The following is a 24,181-nucleotide window of genomic DNA, read 5'->3' on the forward strand; positions in this document are numbered from 1 at the left end:
CCAAGGATATTTTAGTTGCCAGCAGGTGGGGGAGCTAAAGCTAGGGATCATGCGAATATCATTAATTTACTGCTTTTGTTTAAAGTTTGCTAGGGTAGGTAGAAACTTTGCGGCCGGGCACAGGGTTGGGACAAGGAAAATAGACAAGGAGATAATCAACGCTACTGAGATCTGAGTAATTAAACAGCTTTTCGCCCAAAATGATTTGCCTCATTGTACTCAAAAGGGTTTCCACGTTTGTGGGCAGATGCTTTCTTACCAATGTTTAGAGTGACTGTTCGGCCCCAGTGCTGATTGTTCCGAAGAGTGACATGAAGCAGAAATGTGCCACTTATGTTTAATTTGCATTTCTCCAATCTAACAAAAATAATTGTTTAATCTAGCCTTTGTTAAAGTATGACAATGTTAATGCAACAAGCATAGAGAGCAAAAACGTACTTGTATGCTATTCAATAAAAAAACTGGTATGAAATTTCTTGAAACAAAAGCGTTTTGGTTTGCTGGAGGTGCTAGTAAATGTTGATGGTACATGAACAACAGTTAGGCAAAGAAAATTAAATTTTACATGCACCCCAACATCACATTTATATTATCTTGTTTCATGGACGGTACATTAAAATAATATAACATTGAAAACTGATGATATATTAAATATGATACTTAAATGTTTCATTTAGTTGAATGAAACTAGGGTGGGGAGATTTGGCTTACAGTAAATAAAAAGCTAACTTAATAACAATATTTATCAATTGTTTGGGCACAATCAACCTTATTAGATAACGAAAAATGCTGAAATAGAATGGCTACATTTATGCAGGCTCTTCGTTTAGAGCTTTCTCTGTCAGATGATAAAAATGGTGGAATCGTTTCTAAATTTTATTTTGACGACACACAATACATGCCCGGGAGTCTCAGATTTATTTTATTTCTGTGGTGATGCTTGAAACAACAGCCTATGACAGACTTTACCAGCCAAAATGTGGATCAGAAATTAAAACTTTCTGGCTTTACTAGGTTTCCACACTACTTAATTAAAAGTTTCAGGCATCTTAGTATGGAGAACAAAAAGGTATTTAAAATCAAAGTGTAATTTGTCTCAGTTATTGAAGTAAGGTAACACTGGAACATCATAACAACAACACAGAAAAACAGCCTTTAACAAGATTCAGGATTTACAGGGTTTGGATTTCTTAATGTGCCAGGGCATGGAGAGTGTTAGTAGTCAAGTATCCATGCCCTATGTTTTAACATGTTATTTGTGTTGTATAAGAATAAATAAAGGATACTTGCTTATAATTTTTATGTAAAACTATCATGTATTTCAGAGTTTTGTGGGGATTTGGTACAGGAGTATTGTTTAGAAATTGATAGTTGGCTAAAACGTTAATTGAGGATTAGTAGACTACTTATCTTTTGATGTAGAGTTTAATATTTTCTGAAATAAATAATGAACTTGATGTTTGTAATGTAATATATAATGAGATGTAATGTAAACGTTTTATGCAACCATGAGGGTATTTTAATTAGTTGACCGTCTCGTAGTATTTTTAAACCATTGATCAAAACACAATAAAACTGGAATCTGAGCTTAAGACACACAGCCTGGTCCTTTTCACAAGGAGTAAGTACATTGTTACATTTATTAACCTCAAAAATGTGTCAAACTTGTGACTCGACAGTTGCTAACATCTCAGCAGTAGGTGGTTGGCCTATTAAACCATGCTGTCAGCTGTATGAATCTCACTGTAGCCCTTCCATCTCACTGCCTTGTTTCCATCCTAGTTCATCTACCACCCACCAAAAGCTCACTTCAAAATGAATACCAACTTCCCAAAAAACACAAATAGTTAACCAACTTCATATGCAAATAAACTAATCAAGACGTTGTCAGATTTGGCGAATGTCTGGAAGGGAAGGAACTATGCATTAAATCACTGGAACAATTCATTAGAAAGCAGTAACGTTTCTTTGTGTGTTCTCAAGTAAACACATTATCTGCAACTTGAAGGTATGGTATCAACTACTGCAGACACATTCGTACAAAATAGGGCCACAGGTAGCAGGTTGCAGGCTGTGATACACCTCACAGGTTTTTTAAAATAAAAAGTTCACATTTAAGAGGCCTTGTTTATCAAAAGTAATGGATGGCTGGGGGTAGTCAGCAGTAACGCTTTCAATCCTCCAGGATTCTTCTCACTCGCCTAACAGAACTTCTCTTCAGACATCATTCTCCTTCCTGAATGTCTGCTTCCTCCATCTCTACATCTGCAGCAGCAGGGCCTTTCTTAGCCTTCTTTCTGTGCTTAGTGGTTGGCTCCACATCCATAACATTAGTTGGTTTGCTGCTTCTGGCTGGAGCCTCGACTGCAAGAAGTTAAGAAAAGTAAGGCAACGGTAAGCAGTGTGGATTCCATAAATACAGCACACTCCTCATTAGGCTGCACCATTACACGTTGTTTAGAAGAAGGTGTGCGATCCATCTTGGTTATCCATTATATGCATGTTAAGACACATCCAAAATGTTCCAAACTCACTGGTGCACAAAAGCCGCAATGCCAATACATTCAAGCCTCCACAGTAGCTCCACATAAAAAACAAATGTTTGCTTTCGTCAAAAAAAACTGCAAAACTCAATTAACTGTGACATTACACTAGAGCTAGGTACATTGTTTACTGAACTCTACTGTTTTCACTCAACAAAAACGTTAAGTTTCTGGTGTGGTTTTGACATACTAATTGAGCAAAAGCCAACACTAATGGCTACAAAGGGTGTTTCCAATTGGAAAGCGGCAGATTTAGAACAGAGAAAACATCTTAAGCCTGACCAAATCAAATACGAAAGACATCAGCATGAATTAAAGAAGGAGAGGCATTTTGTGCTAATGCTGAAAGGCAATACAGACACCTTTTAGATTGTTATGTTCAACTCAATTCTGTGACTGACTATTTCTCAAAGGCTCTGGGGAGGAGTGAAGTCAAGCAACCACATGTTTAAAGTGAGCAGGGGTCCCAGTTTCCCAAGTTTCATCCTCTGCAATTTGTGACAAAAATAAGACCACACTGAAATTCCCTGCGTGGAACGACGCTCGTCACACATGGCTACACTGTGGCCCACGGATGGGTAACTTACGATCCATGGTGGCCTTCTCCCTCTCCATGTGCTTAACTTGCTTCAGCAGCTTCCGGCGCTTTTTCCCAGAGAGTGTGGTGATATCCTTAGAGCTGACAGAGTGAACAGAAAAATGGCTGCTGTGAAAAATCAATAGAACAGACTAACACAGCTCAATAAGACATCTGTCAACAACCATAAACCCAGACAAAAAGGTTGGTAAAGCACAGGACAAATGATATCAATCTAATCTGTCCACTTGGAGGCAAACTCAATGCCACAATATCTGCTTGTTCCCCATCTTTACCTGTTCCTTCTCACTTCTGGAACTCATTGGTCAACCTGCATTTTAGAAAGTCTGACCTGGTTTCTAATCAAAAATCCGTTTGAAGAGAGCATCTCAGTGGATTCCACTCCCTGCCTATTAATGAAGGACACGAAGGCAGGGAAGAAGGTTGTGAAAGGCTTTCCAGAAGATGCAGCTGCTTTTGAAGATGTTCTATACAGGTCATATAGCTTCAGTCCGTTAAGAAACACGCTGCAACATGCTGGGCACTCTTAATGGGGCAGGGGGGAAAGTGTGGCATCTGAGGGGAAATAGAGCAGAAGTTCTAAAGTTGCTTTCCAGGAGAATTACTTCACTTTCTGAAGCTGAAAATGCTGATACCAGGCCGTCTTGGTTTTGCTGGTGATGTGTTCAAAGAAAGCGAGATTGGTGTCCAGTGTGAATCTCGGTGACGTAGCATTAGATAAAAGGTGTGATTCGAATTGTGCAGGTTCAATAAATAGAGCCAGGTCTGGACTAGTTATTGTTTGTTGCTCTTGGCGAATGGGAAGAAATCGGTTTTCTTGGGATTAAGGTTCAGTTTGGTGTGGATATCCAGAAACGGATATGTGCAGGCAATGTTTCGCGCATTGGATGTCTGGAGCACATTTAATAGGAAGTATTATCAGTGTGTCTTAGTTACTAGCAAAAAAAAACATTTTTTAAACGGTGTTTTTCCATGTCAGCAATTACCAGAATAAAATTAATGCTCAAAAGGAAGTATAGTCTCGGTGTAAGACTTATTCAAACCAAATCCTATTTCCACGCCACTGTATACTATCCAGTCTGGGTGAAAGTATTGTGATTAAAAGCCAAATCAAGTGGATCAAACCACCTGAAGGCTGATATTAGTTACAGGCCAAAAGTCTTACTCCTGCTAGAAATACTCAATTCTAATCCACTCTTTAGTTAGTGTTATAATGAACAATAACACCCTCCCTTGACATCACCAAAAACCCAGCATGGAGACTTAAAGGCTCAGGAATGCCCAGACAAACGAGACTGGCTGTCAGAGAACATTCTTAATTGGTTTGAATCCTTTTGAGAGTATATTTCCTGAAGGGGGGAGAAACATATAGAAATTGGGAATCCGGAATGCAAATGACCCTCTCACTAGGACCAACATCTACTGACTTCACTCAGGACACCCGCAACTAGCACTGCAAGGCATCAAATAGTCCTGTGGAGGAGGCAAGGCATTTTCACCAGCCCTATATTTCCTACCACCTGTGCCCACACTCACCCCTTCTTTTTCAGATGAGGCGCAGTGAAGAGACTCAGGTCTGCAATGGTTCCTGCAATGTTGGCGCCTGTGATCTTATGCTTCTGATGTTTCCGCTTGCTCAGGACACGACGCTGCTTGAACAAGTTCTTCCCCAGCTCCTATAGTTTGGATTACAAAATGTTTTTATCATTTAGATTCCTCCATTCACATAAAGCACTCTTTCAGAAAAATATGTACTTAAAATGAGAAAATAATTAGAATAAATGCCTTATCCACCAAGTCATCTAATATGGTGTTATGACACATTTTCTTTGTAAATGTAAATGTACATGTATTTATATAGCGCAAATCGCCCACATCGCAGGCATCTATGCGCTTGCTTAGGGAACCCGTCCTGGTATTCCCCTGTGAGATACCCCGGCAGGGTATCCACAAGGTGAAAGCCAGGCATCCCGCCGGAGGGGCCGTTGTGGAGATTAAGCAAGCTATTGCCCAGAGTCGCAGAGTGGGAACCCGTGAGTCGAGTAGGCACCGGAGTGAGAATTATCGAGTCCGTGGAATTATTGAGCCCAACCCCCGTCGGGGCGGGGAATTGAACCCTGGTCCAGGGCCGATCTCAGCTTCCGGGTCTGCCGCCTCTAACCCCTGAGCCACACTTCTCCACGTACTTGCAGAATCTGACTGTGTACCTTCCATCACCTTACAAAATTTTGAATTTGTAAGGCGACTCAATTCACAGAAAGTACGAGTCTCAGCCCTACACTCAACAGAGCAAGTAAAAATAGTATTTAGCTCCTCTAACAAAACAGGTACTACCCTTATGCGCCAACTTATTTCTTATTAGGCCTTACAATTACCATGTGGCCAAAGATGTTTTTCAAAGGGAATATCGCTTTGGGCAACTATAGATTAGATGGGGCATTTGGGAACAGAAACCATTAGGTCCAGAAACACCAGACCCGGTTTTACCTTTTGTGGATCCGCACTCTGTAAAAGGGTGAGGTTGCAGGCAGAGGCACAGCCTGGCCACCCTTTAGCCACGAAAGGAGTAGAACATTCTCCCCTCGATAGACAATAGCCTCTATGTCACTAAGATGCCCTACAGGCACCTCCACCAGCCGACCAAGCACTGCCTCCCAATCAGCTATTTACCACTGCCTGAGAGCAGGTGGTAAAACTATACATTAAACTCCCCAGAATCTGCAAAAATCTGTTAAATAATATGGAAATACTGAGTCGTCCATGTTATTTATCCCCTAATGCCTGGAGTTTAATAATCCTCGTTAACTCAGCGGGGCATGCTGGCCAACATTGTTAATTTCAGACCCATTATCTTCATGTAGGACACGTTAGTTCTGGGTCTGGCAGTTTATTCCCCACTTGCAGGAGTTTAATGTGTAATCCCTGTTAACGCCGGGGACATATTAACCAGAATGGTTAATTTCAGTCCCAGTATCTCCATGCAGGATTAATGAGGGAACTATGAATGAGGACTTAATGGTTAGTGCAAAGCACCTAGCTCTCTTTCTTAAGGCTTCCTTAATAAAGCAAAATATAGACACCACTTGTCCAGACTTAAATGCATATTTATAAGGCATACCCTACTTTTCAGACCTTTCTATAGGAAAACCGATCTTAGAAACCTTGAATGAAGGGTATACAGCTGCCTACAAAAGGGGTAACTGTATAAATGTTTCTGCTAGGCTGTAGGGTCAAAAGTCATTAGCACAGCAATCATTCTGCTCTCCATGCTCACTGACGGCTAAAGCAGATATTCAGCCCAGTTTTATTTCTACCTGTCTAACCTGATTTCTAATACTTTTAGACCTAGATTTTTCACACCCACTGCCTTGGGTTATACCTCCGCTCTTTTCCTGTTCTTTTATTTCTGACCAATCAACTAATGCCAGATACCAACAGCAGTTTGTGGAAGATCATTCTTTTCGGCTAGCTCTTTTCTTGTGCTCTTCATTACTCTCTCCTTCCTCCCCTGATCAGCGCACAGACGCGGCCTTAGGGTAGCATAAAGCACAAAACAAGCAACTAAAATAACAGAATACCTTAAATACTTTAGAGAGAGGACCTCTAATACAGAAATCACATTTCTAACCTAATCCATCATGCTGACAGGCCCTTCAAAGAGACCTAACACAATTATTCAACTGTTAATAAAACCACATCATTTTAATACCGAACGTTGCAGTGGTTCTCTCGACCAGTTGCTAACCTTGAAGTATTCACATAGTTGCCCTGCCACCATTCTTATATTACTCCTGTAAGGGGTCTATATAAGGCTTGATGTTGTCCCAACGTTAAACATTTAATTCTACTTAGAAGTGGGGTCCTCCTCTTCCATCCTGCACTGATATTTTGTTTACCTCAACAACAAAACATTGTTTTTTAAGGGACACAAACAAGTCCAGCCCAATTTTGCATCGGTTCATCGTATTTCAAAAATCATAAACCCTCTTCCATCCAGATGCTAGGTGGTGCAGCTATTGGTACTTTAGGGGCCTATAGATAAAGACTGAGGCCACCAAAGGTCAATCCAGAAGAATGCTCAGCCACCTAAAATATGAAAGGAGATGCACCAAGTGAATGATGAACCACTTAAAAAAAGGAGCCAGCCTCTATCCTTACAACTGTGTGGGATGGTATAGGTTAGGGAAAGCTAAGAAATTTGCTTTGAAGGTCTCTCACTGCTATGCCACCTGCTCCTTTAAATAAGTCCCATTGCTCTTACATCAAAAGCTTTGGCAAGAAACAGGCTAAACTAAAGCGACCCTAAAGAACAGCCACCTCTGAAATAGTTTAGGCTATGAAAAAAAAGCCCAGGGACTCTCGGCTAATAGAATACCCAAGCCAAACTTTCAGCAACCTGTGAAAAACGTCTATCTCCCTGAACCCCAATTTCTTTGTTCTCCAAGAAGTACCTGCACCTAGGAAAACTTTGGGAGCACTGTCAACCAGATACTTGCCAGTCAGTGTGTGAATTCCAGAAAGGAGAGGTAATTTTGTGGTCCCAAAATGAGGTCCTCTTTTTTACCCACCCCCTTTCGGTAGCAAACGAATACAGTTCGACAATGTGTCTGTTATTTAGTGACAGTTCATTATGTGGTATGAATGTCCATTAACAGTACTTTAGCTGACAGCATTTCTCCGTAATTTCCGTGCACACCCTCCACAGGGACACTATCCTCAGCGGAAAATGTAAGCAGTACATCAAACATGGTAATGGCCTGAAGCCTCAGCCAGCTGTCCCCCATGAGCATTCTCTCTTGTCTTCTCCCTCTCCCAGCGGTTGCGGTGCATTAAAAATAGGAATGTCTCAAAAGCTGGGAGAAATGGTAACAGTAAAATATACCGGAACAAAATATAAACTGGAAAGAAGCACTTGTGGAACATGTCCAGTAAAAAATCATTAAGAATGAGAAAAAGGTTATATTGAATTGTATTCTTATTCATATAACGCTCCCAACCCCTAACAAGGAATTGAAGTGCTTTATGGCGAGTAGCATGGTACTCCAGAATCCAAGGTTCATTATTAGTCCAGCTGGTATTGGTTATTGGGATTAGACTTGTGCTTTTTCGTTAGATCCAGGCTGTGTTTTCCATGTTTCCCTGGTGTGACCAAGAGCAGAGAGCAGCGAAGGAGCAGAGTTGACAAGCGGGAGGCAGGGGCGGAAAGCTGAAGGGTCCCCATTAAGGAGAAATCCTTGCTCTTTCCAGCCCAAGATATACACGAAATTCTCCATTCTGAAAGATCCTGGTTCAACAATATTCTTCAAAAGCGGCACCATAGAGGGGCTGCAATCGCCTCTTTTACCTTTAGCACCACTTAGTCTCGATCAAAAAACACATCCAATGATTACGAAGGAAACAAAGGAATCCGTAGCAATGATTCATTCTATGGGCAGGCTTCAAGAAAGTAGTCAAAACAACACTAAGGGGCCCTTCAGGGGGGATGAGTTGTTTTCTCAAGTAAATCATGAGGATATACAAGATGTAACAGACAACGTAATCCAAGCAAACAATGATTTAGATGTGCTTTGCACAAATAAAGAGCAAAGCTGTGAACAACTGGAACACCAATACGTCCATCAGACGGATAACAACACAGAGCAAGTCACCTCTTCCCAAAACACTTCACCATTTAGCTTATGTAACGTTTCAAACTCTACTCTGCAACCTCATCGGATCAGGCCAGCACTTGGGAATCCAATAGACTTATCAGACCCAGCAATTGCAATATCTCAGCGGAAGGAGGGTTCAATAGCAGGTTCAGATTTATCAGATCCCCGGCATCCTCATGTGTCCTCTTCTGCCGCAGAGTCAATTTCAGTCGAGGAAGATCAAACTCTCTTACAACAAACAGGGTCTGCATCACACTTAAAAACAGGGTCTGCGCCATACTTAAAAACCTCCCTACCGCCACTTTCGGCAGCCATTAGCTTGGACATAACGTCTCGGGCAGGCTTGTCGCAAAAGGACAAACCCTGCGGAACAGCCCCAATAGGGTGCAGACAGTCGCCCCCCCACCCCCCAACGAAAACCTGCCCGCTTCCAATGGAGACATGGCCTTTTTAGCTTGCCAAGAGTGGGAGGACTTAGTCGCCTCTTACAGTCACAACTTCAATAATCTTCCAAAAAAAAAACAGCACAGATAGAAGGAAACAACAACAACCACAGCAATAAAAACTTAATATGGGAATCGTTATTAAGTACCATGCAATACTCAACTGCGGCTTTACAATACCAGTCTCACAAGCTGTATCTCTAACTTACAGTTCTTCAAACACTAGTTTATTTCACCTCTGGGACTGATAGGGAGTTAGCCGATCTGAACGGCCTAATAAGTACAGGGCAAGAAGCGGCCCTTAATACACCGTCCGTGCAGCAAGAATGTTCTTGCGCCCCAATAGTGGACAAACTACTAATGCTCCCGACAATTTTGGGAGACCTACTGACTGCCCTGAAACCAACAGCTACAACCTTGGACACTGCTAACAAGGATAATATGACGGCAGATAAAACAACATTGGGCCCACAACGAACGGGGGTGTTACTGTCAAGTAGCAATTGTCCAACAGGAGGAAGAGCTCCCTCGCAAGGCTCCAAAACCAGACCACCAAACAAAAATTACTTCTCTTCAAAATCTGGCTGCAAGCAAAAAAGGAAAGGCAGGAATACGCCATCAATTCAACAGGTTCAGCATCCGGCCATCTATGTTCAGCCTGGCCCAGCCTCAATCGACCCAATAAGTCCTGAAATTCTAGATTCAGTAGCTCCAGCGCTGGCAATAGGTACAAAGGACCCAGCGAAAGAAATACCCAACCTCATAAAAGTACAGCATAGGTCTTCTTGCTTCCCAGTCGGCGCCAGCGCAAATCCGGAAGTTGACAATGATTTAACCGGGAAATTATCAGGCAGCATCTTCTTTCATAGTCCCTCTCCTCAGGTTAACAACTCGGCAAGCACCAACCAAAGCCAAGAGTCACTCACAATTATTTTAAACAGAAAGGAACCAATTGAGAACTTACAAACAACAGAGCTGAAAGGCTTGGCCTTACAGGACATTCATATTGAGCGTCCAACATTCCTAAGCCAAAATTGTTTGCAAAACCTCAGTGTACAAGTCAAAGCTTGGCCATCTTCTGATCAACCAACACTTCCCCATAATAGTCATAATCAAGACATCAAGGGCCCCCCGCACATACAATGCACAACAGTACTGCCTTACGTCGCCATCACCACGAAACACCAGCACGGCAATGAGCAGTGATGGCACAACGCTTCAAGACCAGGACTCAATAATAATAGAAGAGATTGACACCATAATATTCATCCCTCAATACAAATCACATAGTCGTGAGGATAGATTAAACAGAGGGAACGTTTTATGACTTTTACACTCCATCACATCTCTAGCCAACATTGATACCTCCGATTTACTGTCTGTTGAATTTTTGCCATTTAATAACAGCCAGAGCTCTGAAGCAACCAAAACAAGATGGCATGCCTCAGAGGCTGCAGGCAGAATCATACAGGAAAGAAATAGATTTCAAAACTGGGGGATAATGTTGAAACCAATTCCAAAGCCACTATATCCTACTCCCTTTCTTGGTACAGAAGCAAGCAACCTAAGCCAGATGACCTTCTCAGTTCTGAAAGGAGCGGAACACCAGGCACAACGACAGTAGCTAACCTGACAATTGCAGTACTACCAACTCAAGGTCAATCTGCCCCAACTCACCCATAAACAATTAATAAAGGGACCAGTACACAACGACTAATTACTTCAGCACGTCCAAATTGACAATAGACGGATGCAGCACAGTCAATTCAAACAGCACAATACGGCACCCCTATCAGCATCTGGAACATTAATGGTTTAGCTTTGAAAACGAGTGACCAAGAGATCCTAGATTACCTGAAAACTTTCCACATAATTTTGCTTCAGGAAACCTGAGAAGATAAGCCTTATGACCTGCAAGGTTACACCTCCCACTCATTACCGGCAACCAGGGAATCTGACTTTGGTCGCCGCGCGCGAGGGTTATTAATCCTAGCGTCAATAACTGAAATAGGGGAGCTTCTCCCTATCAAATCCCACTTAACACCTCCAAGCTGCATTCAGGCCGCAAAAGTAAAGCTTAATCAGTGCAAACGGCACATAATAATAATGAATGTTTATGTGCACCCCAAGCAAAAATCAAAAGCGGCGAACGAGTTGTCATTGGAGAATAATGGAAGAAGAGACAACAGACCTCCTAATCCTGACCGGACATTTCAACATGCACCTTCTAGGGTCCACTCAGGCCGATGATAAAACGCAAGCCCTATCGGACACATGGCATATTCCAACACAAGGTCTAATTGAGACCATCAAGCCCATAAGGACAGCGAAGAACTTGCTCCGGGATTTGGTGCACTTAAATATGAGAGCTTTAAACGGCCGGTTTAAAGAGGCTACCCCCCAGTAGCAACGTATCATTCAACCATAGTATCATCTCATTTAGATTATCTCCCACAAGAGATGTGTCTCCAAGCAAGATCATGCCACCCACCAGAAATTAGACGATTTATTGTGCAGGACGAAACCTGTAATCAACAGCTAAAGCTTGAAAGTTGGGAAAGGTTCATCACATCTTTAGGTGGAAAATTCGCTTCTAGGCAAAGCCCGAATCAGAGGAGAGCCACAGCAACCACTACCAAGGTGGTAAAGAGCCCTGTCTCTAAAAAATTAAAGCAATCTATAAATCAAACTTTAAAACAACAACGCAAATTTCCCAAAAACCTGAGTGTACATAGCATTCTCCGGGAATTAAGGACATTGCTTAAACGAAGGAGATGGGTAAATAAAAGAGCAAATGAAAATGAACTATGGGCAAAATTTCTCCATGAGGCAAACCAGAAAAATAGTGCCAAATTTTGGCAATTAGTAAACAAACTGCAGCAGCCTAACCACCTCGGTATAGATTGCAACATCACAGAAGAAATTTGGGCTGACTATCTTTTCAAACACTGTAACGATCTTGAACCAGTACTCATCACCCCTCTAGCATATCCTGGAAATGTCAGTGCCAATAGTTCAACATGGGCAGCAGCAATCCATCAACGCTTAAGCTAAGATGACAGTGTACAACTAAGGCCCACGCAGCAGGAGATGGCCTTGCCACCAGGCCTACACTCCCCATCTAGAGCAGTAGACAAAAAAATAGCCCCCAGGCTTCAGCAATAAGGAAACAAATAGCCAGAGGAAGAAGGGCGGGTGCACCTGGCCCTAATGGCATACCTCCTATGCTGTACAAGCAGGACCCTGAATTCTGAGCAACGCACTAGTTCCAGTGAAAGGACTTGCCTTAAGGACCTCCGCATTTCCAGAATTGTGGAGAGGCTCAATTATCAGCCCAATATATAAGCAAGGTATGAGGTCTGCTCCAAACAATTACTGATTGATAGCCCTCAAAGACACTGAGGCCAAATACTATGCGGGTATCATTTAAAAAAACTGGCTAGCTGGTGTTCCACGAACCACATTATAAACATAACTCAAACAGGTTTCCGCCAAGGCCACGGCACTACCACTAATATCATGGCCTTAACCATGCTCATGGATGCTGCGAAGCAGAGCAAATACCCTCTATACCTCTGCTTCACAGATTACTCAGCGGCTTTAGACAACGTTGACCGTACCAAGCTCTGGCATAAGCTGTACAGATGGGGGATACCAGCACAGCTCTTAGACCAGCTCATTCAATTGCACACCAACACGTGGGTAAGAATGAAGTTAGGCGCTGGGAAGCATCTTTCAAGCAGAATTACCTCAACAAAGGGTCTAAAGCAAGGATGCGTTTTGGCCCCCCTGTTATTTAGTCTCTTCCCGGCGGATCTACCGGGGGAGCTGGACAGTTGCTCTTCACATGCACCAAAATTAGGCGGCAGGACACTGACAAATTTGTTATATGCCGACGATTTAGTCTTGATCAGCCGGACCCCCATCGGACTTTAGCGCCTCTTAGATGGGACTCACAAATTGTGGCAACGGAATGCCCCAAAAATACATTTCCCATAAACCAAAACCATGGCAGTAAACCATCACAAGAGGGCAAACCCTAACTGGTATCTGGCTGGCAAACGTCTAGACCAAGTTACAAGTATCTGGGCGTGTTAGAGCAGAACAACTCCTTCAAGCCGATGCTGGAAACCTTGCGAAGGAATATTTAGCGCTGAAGCCCCTGAAGAAGAAGCTGCCGGACCTAACCCTCGACCCTCTTCTAAAAGCCCTGAGAGCCAAACTGCAACCTACAATCAGATACGGAAGTGAATCTTTGACCGGCAGAGACGCCGCAACTCTTGATAGCATAATGATAACCTCCTACTAAGCGATTTTCCATCTTCCCAAATATGCTTCACCGGCCCAAATAAGGTTGGAATTTGGCCTTCAAAAACAGGCAGTAAAAAGAAAGCGAGCCTTCGTAAAAAGCTGGCATAAATTTAGAGCTTCTGAAACAGGGTCTTTAAATAACCATCTCTGAATAGAGCTGCTCCGCACTGGGCAATTGCCAGCCAACATGCACCTTCAGGAATCCATCAAAACTCTTGGCTTGGCAGACACCTGGAACATCTCAATGGGTCACTCAGCTTTTAAAAAACTAGTTACAAAGACAACTAGATTAATATCATCCATAGAGGACAAGAATGCATTGTCCAAACGTGCTCACGGCTGGGCTGTGCTCAATAATTATGACGTTTTTAAACCCCAACTCTATCTTAAGGCAAGAACAAAGATTGCCACAAAGGAAAAATTCTTAAGACTCTGGATGGGGTTGGCTTAATCAATCCATTCTAACCGCCTTGTGAAAAAAAAAAAAGAGGAGGTGACCAGCTTTGCCATCTGTGCACCTGCGGCACGGAGAACCTTATTCATATTATATGTATTCGCAAGAATCTAAAGGACCTACGGAAATCTTTGTTGAAACCATTCTTTAACCCGCAGGGAGTCAGGTCTTGTAGACAGGCGGTGATGCTGTGCTTTAATCCAACTTTAGTACAGCTAAACTGCCGTCTTGCCAAAATTTTCGACCTAACTGAACAAAGGCTGAAAAATCTATCTTTCATTGTTACAAATTAGATTTGTATATGGTCGCGACTTTCCAAGATCTGGCCCTGTAATGCTACATCAAGGTTTACTAACTGGCATTGTAATACTACAAGCAGGTACAACTGGAAGACGTTACTTGCCGCGCAGGAGCATTCATCAGCTTAAACAGATAACCCTTACCAAACTGACTTTTAACAGACTGAGCATTAACTGTATTAGGGATTTAAGCATTTATGAGTCAATCAGTAACGTAATTTTAAAACAAATTATTTCTTTTATGTATAACACAAAGTAGCTATTTTAACCTTGTAATTTCTACATTTATTATATGAGTTGTTACAAATGGTTGCTGTCATGAACAGATTACTTCACCCAGGGCAAACCAAAACAAACAATAAAGTATAGCTTGAGTCACCCATCCTAAAATTAACCCTCACACTCAACACGTAGGAGAATGGAAACAGTCAATAGTGGAAACTGATAAATAAACCTAATGGTTCCAACTCCGGTGCAGTTGAGGGTCTTGTAAGAGATGCAAAATATAATGAAAGTGTATTGAACTGACGAATAAAGTGTACGGTTCAGCAATACGCTGCAGCCCAGTTTAGAGGAGTGGTTCAATATCCAGTACACAAGGGACGTGGCCCAGTGCTGCACTTTGGGGAGCAGGCTGCTTTCTTTCTCCATCAGCACAGAAGAGTTCAATACCCATGTTACTAGAGTATACACCCGTTAAGGTAATGTGCAAGAGGTTGTCAAAGGTTTTTTCATGTGTGTGTTTGCTAGTTTTATTATTCTTAAGTATGTCCAGCTACAAGTGTATGTTTGCTCAATTAGAGCTATTCATTTACTATAGACAACAAAAAACAAATCCATTTTGACTCGAATTTGTGTCTACCATCGAGTCATCTACTTTTTTGTAAATAGTGTGTGACCTCCTCAAATGCATCTGTGTAACTGTCTTTTTGTCCTGAATTTGGAACCGGTGTCATGTTTTTATAGTCAGTGCCCAGATATGCATCCATGGCAGGTGGCCACCCTAGACGAGTAACACAGGTTTGTGAGTGATACACCCAGCAGCGTGTGCCACAGACAACTGACCATATTGCCTTTCCGTAGAATGGCTCTGCTCCTTCCCTCCAACTCTTCAGATGAGGAATCACAAGTAAATGATTATGGTAAGGCTGTGCAAGAGGTAAGAATGGTGATACTGTGGGATTTGCACATTAGTGTGGACTGCACACTAGATTGGCTTGCTACAATATCTCTCTTACCACTGATCTGAATTCTTCGTGGCATTTTCTTTCCTTCGCCACCTTCTAGATCAGACAGCCAAATTCGGCTCCCCAAAAGACATACAAGACTCCCCTCCCGATTTTAGTAGGTGACTGGTGTTTTATAAGCTATAAATCAGGTTATTGTAGCCTAATCCCCTTCAATACAATAAATGCAGAAACCGAGTTTTCTCAATGTGTACCCCTTCCGAGAGCAGAGGACGGCCCGGGACCCGGGTTCGATTCCCGGCGCGGCAGGTTTCTGGACCAGGGTCAGCGGACTCGATAATTCTCTCGCCTCAGTGCCCACTCTGATCAGTGATCACACTCGGCAACTCTGGGCATTAGCTTGCCTCATCTTCACTAACGGCCCCACCAGACCGCCGGGGATGCCTGGTCTCACCCTGGAGATACCCATTAAGGGACCATCTCTCAGGGAAGCCAGGAAGGGTTTCGCAGCGGTCAAAGCGCCTTGGGACCCTACGGGTAAGTAGTGCGCTATATAAATGCCTATACATTTACATTTGTGTACCTAAATGTTAATATGAATTACACAGTTAAATGAAGGGTTTGCGTGATGTTTATTACATGCACATGACTCCATCATCCCCCCGCTCTTCCATTCTCTTCTGGTCAGCACTTCGGGGATGCCTAATGACATAAAAGACCAAAGAACCAACATGGCATAATTATTTTTATAGGACTGAAGGTTACTTGGATTCAGGATCAACGAAATGAATAAGTAAGATTATAACAGAGAAGATTATTCAAGGGGTCCTAAAATGGGCTTGGTCTACAATAGGGAATTGCCTTCGGAGCAGGACAAATACCAAAAAGCAAGGAGGTCTCCTTATAAATCCAATTAGGGACAAGGAGAAGTAAGTATACAACAGAACAGGTCCCTATGTTTCCAAGGTGGAAAGAAGCTATTTATTTGGATGCCTAAATAGCTTCTTTCCACCTTGGAAACATAGGGACCTGTTCTGTTGTATACTTCGGAGCAGGACAACACTAACGAAGAAATCAGGAGATCGCAGGTTTAGTAGAAAGGATTCATAGAGAGAGATGGGGTAGCGTGTCACAGGACCCCTCGCTGTGCGAGAAAATTGCTGAGCACGTAAATGAAATGGGGTAGTGAAAAACAGGTTCTTTGCATGGAAGAAAAGAACAACCTCTGAAGAAAAATAATCACCTTTTTAGGACCTGTCAGAGATTTGTTAATTTTACGCCCAGGAGCCATCTTTGACCACGTGAAACGCTTGTCCCTCGCCTCCTCCTCTGTGCGTTTCAAGTCTCGCCCTCAGCTCACCACAACACGCCTTCTTTTCCAGATAGCCTTCGTATTGGTTTGTAGTTTTGCTCCTATGTGGGTATTGGTTCTAGAAAGCTGCCCGCCCACTTAAAAAATTACCCAATGGTTGCTCCCACCCTCACTGATGGCGTCACACTTCTTGCCCCGCAGCTATCGGGCCAGGGTGAAATGCTGTGTGCACATGCGCAGATTCAGTCTCCGCCCTATATAAAGGCTGTATGGTAATCTTTCTTTCTTTCCTCTTCGGTGTGTTAAGAGGGATGGTGAGTAGGAGTTTATTTTGCTTTGCTGATAAGTTGTTAGGAGAACAATAGTAGGTGTTTTAGCATGCGTTTAACGAACGTCACTAATTTTCTTTAATAATTATGTCTATAATGTGTGGTACTGGTATTGAAGTCGTGGCTGGCAGGTGTGTATTGTCCGTGTGTGGGTGAACTGTTATTGAATTGATAGTCCTGAGATCAAGTGTGTCTGTTTTTCCGCTTTAGGCACTTGAAGCACTTTAAGATTTTCGCGGAAGATAGGGGCATTGCTTGATAGAAGCATTGTGGGTCTTAATGAGCAGTAGTTTATGTACTACGTAAATCACCCGCATTGAGTTTGCCACTCATCCCTCCTATTCACGCGCCTGTCCAAGCTCACTCCTAGGTTTAAGAGCGAACCTGCTTATAAACTTAATTTAAAAAAGGTGCATTTTTTCATTACCTCCATATCGTACCTCCGGATCGTTATCGCCGGAATGTAACCCTCGTGACCGGTGCAAAGGGGGACGGACTATCGTTAAAGTTAGACTCATCCGGAAGCGAGCGAGTCAATGCCACGTGGAATAGAAAATGCATCCGCGTCGTGTATTGTCCATTTGATTCAAATCCCCTTTTTCAAAACTTCGAGCCCGTTTCTCAATGGTCGATGCGTTTATGCACATAGCAGAACGCCTTTGATTGTCTTTATAAACATGTAATATTTGAAGTGTAAAGCAGATCATGCATTCAATATTTATTGATTTACCGCTCTATAATCTGTTACATCGGTTTACTTTTCATTTGAATGTACTCGGGTGATGTCTGGTAGACGCAAGGATAGTAGCTTCTGCCATTAAGCGCAATGTACTAGGTCTTTAGTCTCATGAAACTGTAATTCGTGTTACACGGTAATGTGTACGTGAGCCTCCATTTCTTGGCATGTCCTGGTTATCCAGTACCGTGATGTGTAATGTTCGGAGGTAGAGCAATACCAGTGCTATGTCTTCGGTGCCAGCGGCTCTCATCGGCTGGTTCTATCCTCAATCGCTGGGACACTATTTATACCTTATGTCGTGCACAAGAGTCGTAAATGATGAAGATGCTAGTTCTAGTCATTAATGTGGCAATCTTTGTGCTCTGTGAGAATACTACTTGTACTTTCAACCCTTTCCTGACTAAATCCTAATGCCATTGATTTCTTTGTTTCAGATGATGCGCACCACGAGGTGAACAGCCAATACTGTGTAAACACGATGGATTGCATGGATTTGTATATAGGAAAAGTGAGTAATAAAATAAGAAAATAGTCTAAGATCACCAAAGCTTTGAAATGGGCAATAAAAGTAAATTTAGATTATGTATTTGTAAACACATACCTAAACATTATGAATTGGCGAATTCGTCACAATTAAACAAATTCCTTTCCCCTATATTCTCATTCTTCTGGCACCTGGATCTCTATCTGCAAGCTTTGACATTCCTTTGATACTGCTGTTCCTTGGCTGATACCATGCAGTCAGGGTAACTGGGGTGTAATTTCATATTGCAATATCCTTTGCTGTGAAATGGCTAAGGAATTAGATTGAACCAGTGCAGGTATCTTTACAAAATTATTTAACTTTAAAAATGTTATAACACTGAAGAGTACCCTTGGCTTAACCACATAGTCAAGTTTTAGATAAATCTAGGGATAACATGTAGGTCACTTCATTGGTGCAACTTGAAGATATATTGTGACCCCTCGCCCATTTCTTAAACGGGTATAAATAAAGTTTGATGACTAAACTTTTTAGGGCTCGCCTGCTAATGCGCTTGTGCATAACTGGTGAGCTATGTTGTGGCTTAACTATCTCGGTGATTTGTTGCTGTGCCCGAGAAAAACAAGCTGTACTTGACACGGCCGCCAGGCTGTGTCTCGCTTTATGCTGGTTAACACGAATGCTATCGGTACCATTAAGACATCCCTACAATAGTAACGCATTATCCCTTCATTGGAGATCTCTAAAAGCATGCTACGTTGTTTTTCACAGCCAGTCTTCAACGCATGTTACTTTTGATGAGAAAATGTAAACGTCAGTGGCTGCTGAAGAGGCGTTTAGTGCAGACACCGGAAAGGTGCTTTTTCATAAAGCAACGCATGGTCTCCCTCCACAGGGGACATGAACAAACATGTTGAACATGTGCCACTCCAAGACTGTAGGTCAGCCTATAGCTCTTCACTAGCTTCAGTCACGCAGCTTTCCACAGAGAACGTGCGATGACAGTGCAAATAATGCTTACTCTAGCAGCAAAGAATGCGTAACTATTCTTATTTTACTTTGTTGGCCACATCTCACTAACGGCTGTCGTAAGCTGGTGGGAAGATTTCATACCCAGTAATGGTCCCGTTTTGAAACTATTTTTGTTTTTTTAACTGGTATTGCAGCTTGGAAAGCAAGCTGACCAAACGAACAAGACCAAGCTCTTTCTTCACCCTGATCTCTTCTGATTATTTCTCATGGTGTACCCGCAGATGCAGTCTGCGTGTTTCGGTCTGCCTTTCAGCTCCCTGGTTGAATGTCTTCTACCTTTCCCTCATTGAGTTTCCTGCGCTGCTGCCAGCACAGTCCGATGACACCCAGATGTTGCTAATTCACAGGGTCTTGTGTTGTGCCAGAAGCTACTGCCCTTATATAGAGTAGGAAACTGTCCTACTTTCTCGGAACTAGTTTGTTGCGTTTCTAGTAGTGATTGTTGTTTGTGCTGTACTTATTATTTCCACTTATTTTTATTTGGCAGAAGTGATGCAATGAGTAGGATTGCCAAACATGGCTACAAATCACCCAGAGTCCCTTCCCTATTCTGACTCCCTTCTTAGCTATTTAAATATGTTGTCTCAGTTTTCTTGTTTGTCTAGTTGGCAGACTCAGCTGAGAGGCCAACAACTGAATGGGTGCATGGATAGTCAGGTAGCCTGTCCTTATGCCACACACTTTCCTTTCTACTGCCTACGGAGCAGGCAGCGCTAGTCTCTCACACTCCTCTCTGCATGCATGCTTAGCTTCCTTTGTTAGTTTTCCTTGGCCGGACTCTACTGCCCTCACTCTACCACTCTTCCTCTACCACTCTTCCTCTACCACTCTTCCTCTACCACTCTTCCTCTACCACTCTTCCTCTACCACTCTTCCTCTACCACTCTTCCTCTACCACTCTTCCTCTACCACTCTTCCTCTACCACTCTACCGCCCCATGCCGTAACTCTAGTTACCACTCTACCGCCCTCAATATACCACTCTACTGACCTCAGGCCCTCACACTACCACTCCGCCACCCTCTCTCTTTCACTCTATCATTCTACCGCCTCATGCCCTCACTACCATCCTCACTCTACTGCCCTCACTCTACCGCCTCTACTCCCCTCACTCTACTGCCCTCTGCCGACCTCGCTCAGCGCAACCGCAGCATCACTGGTTCAAATATGTTCTTTCAATGTTTCAAGCTTTATTACAAATCACAAAAAGATGTTAATATTTCACTTCTGTTCTTGGATTTTCTTCAGGATAAAAAACACTGAATATAATCTTCACAAGTTATTTACAAAAGTTTAAGCTATTGCCATTACAAATTAAATTTAAGTATTAATTATTTTAAAAAAAATAAAAGCCATTGTTGTTTGTAATATCAGTACACCTAAGTCACGTAAATACAAAACATGTTGCATTACAAATGCTATAGGTGTCACATTTAGGAAAGTTATAACTATTGGCATTGTAAATTACAAAGCTACTAATTTAGCTATTTAAAAAAATAACATAAATAAAAAAAGTAATTTATAAGACCAATAGCTCAAACTTTCTTAACTAACCTAACTCGTGTTACACGGTAATGTGTACGTGAGCCTCCATTTCTTGGCATGTCCTGGTTATCCAGTACCGTGATGTGTAATGTTCGGAGGTAGAGCAATACCAGTGCTATGTCTTCGGTGCCAGCTGCTCTCATCGGCTGGTTCTATCCTCAATCGCTTGGACACTATTTATACCTTATATCGTGCACAGGAGTCGTAAATGATGAAGATGCTAGTTCTAGTCATTAATGTGTTAGTCTTTGTACTCAGTGAGAATACTATTTGTACTTTCAACCTTTTCCTGACTAAATCCTAATGTGATTGATTTCTTTGTTTCAGCTGATGCGCACGAGCGGACCACGAGGTGAACAGCCAATACTGTGTAAACACGATGGATTGCATTGATTTGTATATAGGAACAGTGAGTAATACAATAGGAAAATAGTCTTAGATCACCAAAGCTTTGGTATGGACAATAATAAAAGTGAATTTAGATTAATTATGTAATTGTAAACACAAACCTAAACATTATGAATTGGCAAAATCGTCACAATTGAACAAAGGTGGCATTTCCTTTCCTCTATATTCTCATTCTTCCGGCACCTGGATCTCTAGCTGCAGGCTTTGAGATTCCCTTGGTACTACTGTTCCTTGGCTGATACCATGCAGTCAGGGTAACTGGGGTGTACTTTTATATTGTAATATCCTTTGCTGTGAAATGGCTAAGGAATTAGACTGAACCAGTGCAGGTATCTTAACAATTAACTTTAAAAATGTTATAACCCTGAAGAGTACACTTTGCTTTACCACATAACCCTAGATTTATCTAAAACTTGACTAACATGTAGGTCACTTTATTGGTGCAACTTTAACATATATTGTGACACCTTGCCCATTTCTTAAATGGGTATAAGTGAAGTTTAAAGACTAAACTTTTTTTAGCTGGTGCTACCATCGCACCAGTATTACATGCCATAATGTTTTAGTAAGTTACTAACCATTTAGCTGCAGCGGGACACTTAACCATAGTATGGTCCCCAGATAAATGTCAATATAATTTGAATATTGAATGCCGGTTAGTAAATAACTTGTACATTTTGTCTGCCTCAACCGTCACTATGAATTGGTCTTGCTCGAAGTGATTTAATACTGTGTACTTGCCAAATAAATTTTATGGTTAATCTTAAACTTTGTGTGTTTTTTAATTGCCTGACAATGGTTGAATAAATAAAACATGTGTCTGAAGTCTTTGTGCGTTGTGAAAGCTTGCAAGGCCCATTTAGATTTGCACTGGCTAAATATCGGCCTTGCCTTTTAAAAAAAGTTTTTGTCCCCACCCCCAGATGCAATCTTTGCCAAGGCAGGCATGTGCTTTCTGCTTACACCCACCTCGGATTTGGAATACTGGTCTCGAAGTGCTCTCTAAAACCTCCATTCCCTTTTTTTTAATTTCTTTTTATTATTCATCACATTAAGCACACTTTATCCTGTATACAATACACTTTAACAACTGCAACCTTTCCTTCATTACTATTGCACAAATTCAATCCTAGGTACATGTACAATACAACATTCAGTAGGTTGTCATTCCAATACTTATAAAAAAAGTAATCAGGGTTTAACATTTCAATCAAAGGCAAATTAGACTAACAAAGAGTAAAAGCAGACTGTTTTTTTTCCCTATTCATCATTACTTTGCGTCTCCTTCCATTTACTTAAGGGCTCCCAAATCCTTCTGCCCAAGCATCTTCCTCTCCCGAGCATAGATGTTTTTCTCCATATTGTATGAATATAGCATATTTGCCAACCAGGTTTGAAATTATGGGGGATTTTTATCAATCCAAGCCCTGGCTATTGTCAGTCTAAACAGCCATTGCAACAAATAAAAAATTCTGCATGCTGCTCCTGCTCACCCTTAGCCGCTCCTAGCATAATCCAGGATGATGTAAGAGTAATCAATATACCCAAGGATCTTGCTAAAAAACCCCTCTATCCCTTTAATCAGTGAATGTAAATGAGAGCAAGTTGCAAAGATATGTATGCAATCTGCCTCCAATGCATCGCATCGGGGGCAATTAATTCCTGTACTACCGCCCCATTTTGCTATTCTCGCAGGAGTAAAATACAGAAAATATAGTGTCTTATAGTGCTGAAACTGCAGAGGGGCTGCACTCAAGATTGTACATCCTAAATTCAGGGATTCAAGAAACAGGGTACTTTCATCTCCCAGGTTGTCTGCCCATTTTGTGCTACATTTCTCCAAATTGTCAATCTTCCCCTTTATCAATATTGCATAAAAGGACCCGATTGTGCGGTCCCCCATCAGCTTAATTTTCTCCATTATTTCAATTTTATCAAAGCCTACGGGGCCTCCCACCTTGTTTTTAAGAAAGCTCCTGATCTGTAGATACTTTAAAAAAAAACCCTATTGTCCAGCCCATAAGCATCTTGTAGGTCTGAAAATTGTACAAATCCATCATGAGAAAACGAGTCCCCTATTTGCGTAATCCCCCTTGCTGCCCACTCTGCCATCGTCTGATCAGCGAAAATTTCAGTGGGCAATGATCTATTATTAATCAGACACATCTCTATTGTACCTCCCCATCTTAGCTTTCTTTAGAAATGGGTTCCACACACTTACAGCAGTCAAAACCGTCTTAAACCGAGTTCTCTTAAAATAACCAAAATCTTAACTGTTTAAAAAACAATTATGAGCATTTGCCCCAAACACAACAGCATAACCCCCAGTAGACATGTTATACACTCTTTCATCATCATTATTCCCTCCAATTAATCCCTGTATATATTGCAGAACGGTTGCCATATAATATAAACAAAATCTGGTGCACCCCATCCCCCTTTATCCCTAGGAAGTGTCATAAACCTATAGGCCCTCCGGGTCTTACCATGCGCCCAGATAAACCTATTACATATGGCCTCTAGGCCGTTAAACCAGCTGGCTTCAAACAGGAGAGGTATAGCCCTAAAGTACAAAAATGTAGGTACAACAATCATCTTAATGATATTAGTACAGCCTACCAGCGATTGATGTAGGTTATTCATCCTCTCTAGGTCCATTTTGACTTGGGCTATTAAAGGTGACATATTATTTTTTACTATCTTATCTACATCTGATGTAATTTGCACCCCTAAATAGGTTGCCGCTCCCACAACTGTCCTCATTAAATACTACCCAGCGATTTTTAACTATCTGGGTTTTAGTATTCAGACTGTACCCTGAAAATAGCCCAAATGGAGTAGCTTCTT

General features: G+C 41.9%; 2 protein-coding genes and 2 non-coding genes across 4 annotated transcripts in view; 3 read left to right on the top strand and 1 right to left on the bottom strand.

Annotated features, from left to right (window-relative positions):
- Positions 1–323: 323 nt before the first annotated feature.
- On the bottom strand, positions 324–16,887 carry C9H11orf98 (chromosome 9 C11orf98 homolog). Its single transcript, XM_086938198.1, has 4 exons — positions 16,730–16,887; positions 4,678–4,817; positions 3,131–3,222; positions 324–2,364 (listed from the first exon to the last, which is right to left on the bottom strand). The coding sequence occupies exons 1-4, from the start codon at positions 16,775–16,777 to the stop codon at positions 2,225–2,227; spliced, it is 420 nt and encodes a 139-aa protein (XP_086794324.1). The 5' UTR covers positions 16,778–16,887; the 3' UTR covers positions 324–2,224.
- Positions 16,888–17,088: 201 nt separating this feature from the next.
- Positions 17,089–24,181, top strand: part of CSKMT (citrate synthase lysine methyltransferase) — a 168,472-nt gene continuing 161,379 nt past the window's right edge. The window contains exons 1-3 of the mRNA XM_086938200.1: positions 17,089–17,112; positions 18,301–18,374; positions 21,254–21,296. Of these exons, the coding sequence (XP_086794326.1) occupies positions 18,345–18,374; positions 21,254–21,296 (73 nt within the window). The 5' untranslated portion in view covers positions 17,089–17,112; positions 18,301–18,344. The remainder of the gene's footprint in view (positions 17,113–18,300; positions 18,375–21,253; positions 21,297–24,181) is intronic.
- On the top strand, positions 18,016–18,149 carry LOC147691923 (small nucleolar RNA SNORA57). Its single transcript, XR_015300240.1, has one exon. It is a non-coding gene; the product is annotated as a small nucleolar RNA SNORA57 (small nucleolar RNA).
- Positions 20,969–21,102, top strand: LOC147691924 (small nucleolar RNA SNORA57). The gene has a single exon (XR_015300241.1). It is a non-coding gene; the product is annotated as a small nucleolar RNA SNORA57 (small nucleolar RNA).

This window comes from Lissotriton vulgaris, chromosome 9 (genome assembly GCF_964263255.1).
Source record: "Lissotriton vulgaris chromosome 9, aLisVul1.2, whole genome shotgun sequence".
NCBI lineage: Eukaryota > Metazoa > Chordata > Amphibia > Caudata > Salamandridae > Lissotriton > Lissotriton vulgaris.

Coding starts and splice junctions, on each gene's coding strand:
- C9H11orf98 (XM_086938198.1), bottom strand. CDS start 16,777: ATGGCTCCTGGGCGTAAAATTAACAAATCTCTGACAGGTCCTAAAAAG. Junction 4,818..16,729: donor CTCTGACAGGTCCTAAAAAG/GTGATTATTTTT, acceptor TCCAAACTATAG/GAGCTGGGGAAGAACTTGTT. Junction 2,365..3,130: donor GGAGAAGGCCACCATGGATC/GTAAGTTACCCA, acceptor AACTTCTTGCAG/TCGAGGCTCCAGCCAGAAGC.